Source organism: Candoia aspera, chromosome 2 (genome assembly GCF_035149785.1).
Source record: "Candoia aspera isolate rCanAsp1 chromosome 2, rCanAsp1.hap2, whole genome shotgun sequence".
Taxonomy (NCBI): Eukaryota; Metazoa; Chordata; class Lepidosauria; order Squamata; family Boidae; genus Candoia; species Candoia aspera.
The window spans coordinates 127196223-127202222 of record NC_086154.1 but is presented as its reverse complement, the minus strand read 5'-3'; the positions used below and the strand labels follow the sequence as shown (position 1 = coordinate 127202222).

At 38.3% G+C, this 6000-nt stretch overlaps 1 protein-coding gene across 1 annotated transcript in view; it reads left to right on the top strand.

Annotated features, from left to right (window-relative positions):
- The first annotated feature begins 712 nt into the window (after nt 1–712).
- DGKE (diacylglycerol kinase epsilon) overlaps nt 713–6000 on the top strand; it is a 29034-nt gene continuing 23746 nt past the window's right edge. Inside the window, exons 1-2 of the mRNA XM_063293588.1 lie at nt 713–810; nt 1378–1860. Coding sequence (XP_063149658.1) covers nt 1403–1860 — 458 coding nt within the window. The 5' untranslated portion in view covers nt 713–810; nt 1378–1402. The remainder of the gene's footprint in view (nt 811–1377; nt 1861–6000) is intronic.

Below are 6000 nucleotides of genomic sequence, written 5' to 3'. Positions count from 1 at the left end.
GAAACTCAAAGGCAGATTGCCCCAGTTAATCTCCAGTTTACTTCGGAGCGAGCAAGCACAAGAAAGCATTTCTCTCGGCCCACCATTGTTCTTCCTATCCTGAAATTCCCCTCCCCAGCATCTTCTATCCAGCCCCTTTTGTGAGCGGCTGGCTCGTCTCCTAGCAACCCCATCAGCTCCGTCCCTCCTGTCCGGTTGAGTGACGTCGCGGCTTCCGTCTCTTCCGTTTCCGCCGCCGGCTTCTCCGTCGGGTGGAGAGCTTTGTTTTTGTGCGGGCACCAGGTAGGGGAGGCGAGGGGGCGTCCGCGGGCTTCGGGGTGGAAAGAGGATGCCCGAGGAGTAGCTGCAGCTGGAAAAGGCTCGCAGCAACTTCTTTAGAGCAGCCTTTCCCGCTCTTTTGATAAGCTAGAGTGCCACTTCCATAATCTCCGGCAGTCGGTGGGATCCTTAATATCTTCCGGTATTAAGAACAGAACCAAGAAACTATCCCTCGTCCTTGTGGGTCAAACTGGGTAGTTGTCTTCCGGTGTGTTGTGAGGGTGTTTATTATAAAGGAAAAACTAGAAGATGCCAGTTGGTTTAAGTGAACTGCTTTCCTGGACACTGTATATGGTTCTGGGCTGAAGGAGCATCAAAGGGTAGATGGTACACCAGTTGAATGAACGAAAGTGACAATTGTTTTAAAAAAGGATTTCTTCATTTTTCTCTGTTTCAGATGACTTGCTCTGGAGCCTCTGCAACACTTGGACTCATAATGCACATACTGAAATTGGAAATGAGAGGGAAATCAAGCTCTGCTTCATCCCAGTTGTGAGTGTGCATGTTTATAATGGAGCTGCTGAATGGGTCCTCATTAACAATAATTGGTCTCTGATGGTCAGAAATAAGAAATGTGGTAGCTTTGTGTTGAACAAAGAGGGAAAGAAACAAGATGGCATTGTTAGAAGCAAGGAGAAAAAATGTGGGTTTTTTTTAGCTGAGGTAGTTGAGGCTTGAGTTAACCGTTGGGGATTGGCCTTGTATTTGTTTGGTTATTTACTAAAATGGGGAACAGATTGGTTATAGTTGATAAGTGAATACAATTGTTACTGTGAAGAATAAATTGACATTGTGAAAATAAAGTGTGGATAAAGGAGAAAATGATTAGCAGTCTGCAGAGGCTAGTAATTCTCTCTTCCTTTGAGAATAGAGGGATTCATCTGATTTAAGGAAAGAAATATTTGTTGATATACAATGATAAAATAGGTAAGATAGCTGAATTGAACATACTTTCTTGGTAATTTTTATACTGGGCCAACTAATGTGGTAATAAAAGCAGAAGACTATTTCTTCAGGCCTACAAGTTAGTGTTCTCATATGATTGAATTAATTATCTAGAGTGACAATACTAAATCAATAAAAGATGGAAGAGGCTGAAAACAGATCTACATTGTCTTCAAGACTGCTTCCAGAATGGAGTTTGGCCTTCTGGACTCTGTGCTCAGTGATGGTGCCAGTCATGATCACGTTGTGGTGCAGTTTTCGGCGATCTCGGAGGCAAGGACTCATGCAGGATATCTTGCGTAAAAGCAAACATGATTGGCAAGACATAGACTTCTTTAGCAAACCTACCTATTGCTGTGTCTGCACTCAGCACATTCTCGAGGGAGCTTTCTGCAACTGCTGTGGGCTGTGTGCTGATGAAGAATGCCTGAAGAAAGCTGATGGTCATTTCCTGTGCAAGGAAATTGTGACAAGGGGCCAAGGTGGGAGTCTGACTTCTATGGTGCACCACTGGATCCGAGGCAATGTCCCGCTGTGTAGCTACTGTGTTGTGTGCAAACTACAATGTGGTACTCAACCCAAGCTCTGTGATTACAGGTAATGCTGGAGGTTTAAATGTCAGGGCAGTGGTAGAGGAAATAACACAATGATGTCGGTTCAATGTTTACTCTCCTTATATGTCTGAGACTTGATCACTATATTGGATTTTATGCAAGCCACCCATTGTAGTTTGTTTAAATGGTTGCAGTTTCCTTTTAATTATGGATGACATCTAATGATTGGAGAGATTTTTGCATCTCCTTTTGATAAAATTGAATTATGGATGCTTCTCAGCTTGCAATTACCTGGGGCTCAGGAATAGGATAGGATAGGATTTTGCTAAAGCTACCCCTGATAGTGGCTCTAGGTTTAACAAGGTGTTCACTGGAAACAGGCTTTGGGTTCAGTACAATGCAGTTCTACTTTGCTAAAAACATGGTAGAACTAGAGCCACAAGGTGTTGAGTTACACCCACTTAAGCTTTCCTGGAGATGATTCTGAGAGCAGAAGCCATTTAGTATTGGAAACAGATTCTTCTCAAGTGTTGTTGGGTAGAAATTTTCCTTTATTTTTTAAAAGAAACATATTTTGTGGGTATTCACGTTTTAAAAACAAATGAAAGGAATGTAGGTTAAGTACAATCAATAAGAAAAAAATTTGCGTTCCAAGAAAGGAAAAAAGAAATCTGTTTATTCTCTGAATATATTAAGCTTAATTTGGCATGCTAATCTGTCACTTCCATGTTTTATGTAAAACAGCTGGAATGATCTCCACAAGCATCATCTTTATACTCCTCTTCACTCACTTCTTGTTTTTCACTGTAGCTCAGCCTTCTTCACCTTGGTGCCCTTCGTATTCTTTTTCAACAATATATCAACTCTTCACTCTGTGACATGATGCATAACAGAACTGATCTGTATTTTAATAAATCTATTTTTATTTTAATTATTTCATTATTAATTCATTTATATTACTGTACAGAATTTGGGCGTCTTTGTTGTGTTGGCAGATGAAAACTATCTTCTGCCAACTCTTAACATGAGCTCTTTTGTGCTGCTTGGATGGTTGATTATCCTTTCCTGGCACATTACTTTCTTTTAAAAGACAAAAATACATCTATTTTTTTTCCTCTGTCCTTAGAATAACACCAAATGGGTGTGGTTTAGCTCATTATTCAGCCATGTGTAATGCTTTTCATGAAATCCTGTGGCTTTTGAGATTTCATTGCATGCACACTTTCAAGCACATTTATGCAGTTTTTGTTTATACAAATAAAAACTGAGATTTCCACTTCATTTTCAAAATTTCTGCAATTGTGAAATGATTGCATATGTATAAACTTGGTTAATCTCATTCTGTACTCTAGGAAGTAGAGATTGAGAATTTGTAAAAGGAATTTAAAAACAATTGCACAGTTTATTGCTGTATTTTTATGGTACTGCTATTTATTCAGTATTATCTATTATTCTGTTGACTTTTAATCAGACTTACTTTCACTGCTTCTAGGGCCATGAAATGCTTCCAGTTTATTTCAGAAGAGGTATTTTGGAGCTGCAGGAGTGGGAATGCTATTCCTGTCTGAGACTCATTAAAACAGCTGCTGCTATCCAATCTTGAAATCAGACATGGCTGCTTTAATGAAATACAGAAAGGTGCAACATTCATGCTCCTGTGCATTCTGAGCCTCCTCTTCCAAATCAAATCTGAAACACTGCCCAGTCCTACTGACTTTGTCAATCCATGTCAATATTTATATGCCATTTTTTTTCCATCAGATACTTGCCTATCCAAAGTGGCTTGCAAACAAGATTTTAAACAACTCCATAAGAAAAATCAACAGGAAGTACAATTTAAAAGTTATCATCTGGCTATACAACATAGCAGAGATTATTGAATTCTTTTTGTTTTTTAGAAAATAAAAGGCATCATTGAAAACTTACCCTGTCTTTCAAGCATAGCCCAAGGATTGGTCAAGCATAGAGCTCTCTAGTTCTCAGGATCCCTGGCCTTTGGTCGTTGCAAGCCCAGCAGCTTTAAAATGTAAAGGAATGGAATAATAAAAGAATGTGTGTGACACTGATACAGATTAGTTTTAGTTTGATCATATATCCCTAATGTAATGATTTAGTATATAGTACGTTTCCCTGTGTAGTGTAGTATAGTGGTTTGGGTGTTACACAGGGATCAGGGAGTCAGTAACATTCTAAAACATGTGATAAACTACTTTTAAAAAATCTTGGATCTTTTGGACCTGATACTATTATGTGTTCCAAATAGATTTCTCTTTTTGTTAGACTATTGTCAAAGTTTTGTCCAAGGTCATTCCAAGTGACATATACCAACAATTATAAATAGTATTCTTTTCTCTTTCAATGACTCACTGGCTCTTTTTCTGAATTACAGGAAAAAATTAAGCCCCCAAGAGGTGCCATATTTACTTGATGGAACATATATTATCCATCTGTTGCTTGGAGGGTGTTATGATTGCTTATGGGAATTACAGTAGACTCTCAGTTAACCGGCACTCATGGGGATTGGTAGATGCCAGGTAAATGTAGTTTCTGGTTGCTTGAGAGTTACTATTAAACCCTAATACCACTAGACGACAGCAGAGAGATACAGATTTTTATGCCAGTTGCTTGAGAGTGCCGGGGGGGTTTTTTCTGCTTGCTTGAGAGTGCCAGATTTTTTCCGTTTCGATTTTTGTGCCTGTTGCTTGAGAGTGCTGGTTGCTTGAGTTCCAGTTAACTGAGAGTCTACTGTATTTCTCTTGGATTTTTAATGCTGTTTTCTCCATAGGGTCTGAAGTGATGGTAACAAGCAACCATTTTTGTTTTTTTTCTTTGTTTTAAGCCAAGCTTCCTTTTATTAAACATAGTTTATTCCGTGTGAATTAAGGACCTCATTCACTTTTTATGAATAAAAACTGTTTGCCATTTCACAGTCTTCTAGTATTATACGTTCTATCAAAATATGTAATGTGCCTTTTCCAGCAGGAACGCTGAAGATGTTAATATAGAAGAAACTGTTCCTGGTTTTTATATAATAAAGGGTATTACTCTGGAAAAAAAATAGTAATCTTGCCTTGATTCTTTGTTATATTTGGATAGAGAAGGAATGATAATGGCAAGTAGCAATAGGGAACATGTAAGTATATATCTTTTTAAGGCACTTGCATTGGTTTGTATACTAATCTGTATATTGTTACCCTATCTCAAATGTTTATCTCAGATGTATAACTAAGCAGTTTTAAAATCCAGCAAAACCAGAATAACATCTAAACCGTGTACTGACATTTCTCCCCCCTTTCCCATCTGAATCTTGATTCCCAGGGCTTTCCCAAACATATTGATCTTGGAAAACTTTCAAAAACATTTCTGACTACTTTGCACTGGTGCTGGTTGTAAGCTTCCCTAGAATTCCCTTCCAGTAGGCTGATTTTTCAGACAAACACATGGTGGGAGCTACTTGAGATTTATTTATTTTTTTAATTTGGCAGGAAAATATTCCAGCTTCCTCAAGGGATTCTTTATGCTGCCTTCATTGACTGGAAGGAGACTTTCAATTTGATCTCACATAAAGAGGCTGTGGCAGAATCTCACTATGTCTTCTACTGACTGTTGTTTATTGCAGCTAATAATGATATTTCTTGAGGACACCTTTGCAAATGTGACTCCACTGGCATCCTTTCACCTCCAATCTCTGCATAATAGGGAGAAAAGGAAAATTGTATTTTTGCTTCCCTCTTATTTAACTTTCATGTCCTTTGTGTCATACAAGCCTTTCTAAATGTAAATTTCACCCTCTGCTAAATCACAGATTCAATTCTTGCTTCTTTATGCTGATAGCAATTCCTTAACTCAAATCAGCCTCTGCTGTTCCCTCTGGATATTAAATAGTGCCAAGTTGAGGGACTGGAAATAAATCACTCAGAAGCAAAGGTGCTTCTTTTCACTAACGAATGCTGTCACTATGAGCAGGAAATTAATAATTTTCTAATCAATTAGGTAAAGATGTTCAGATACTTATTTTCTTCCAGTTCTCTAACTCCTGGATGAATCAATTTTGTGAGGTCACAACCTGAGCTCAAAAGGCTACAAATGTGATTAGTGAATTTGTCAGCTACAAGAAGAATACTTTAGTTCCTACTGCAGCCAAACTATTTACTGCAAAGATTTAAACTATTTTGTTGTCTAT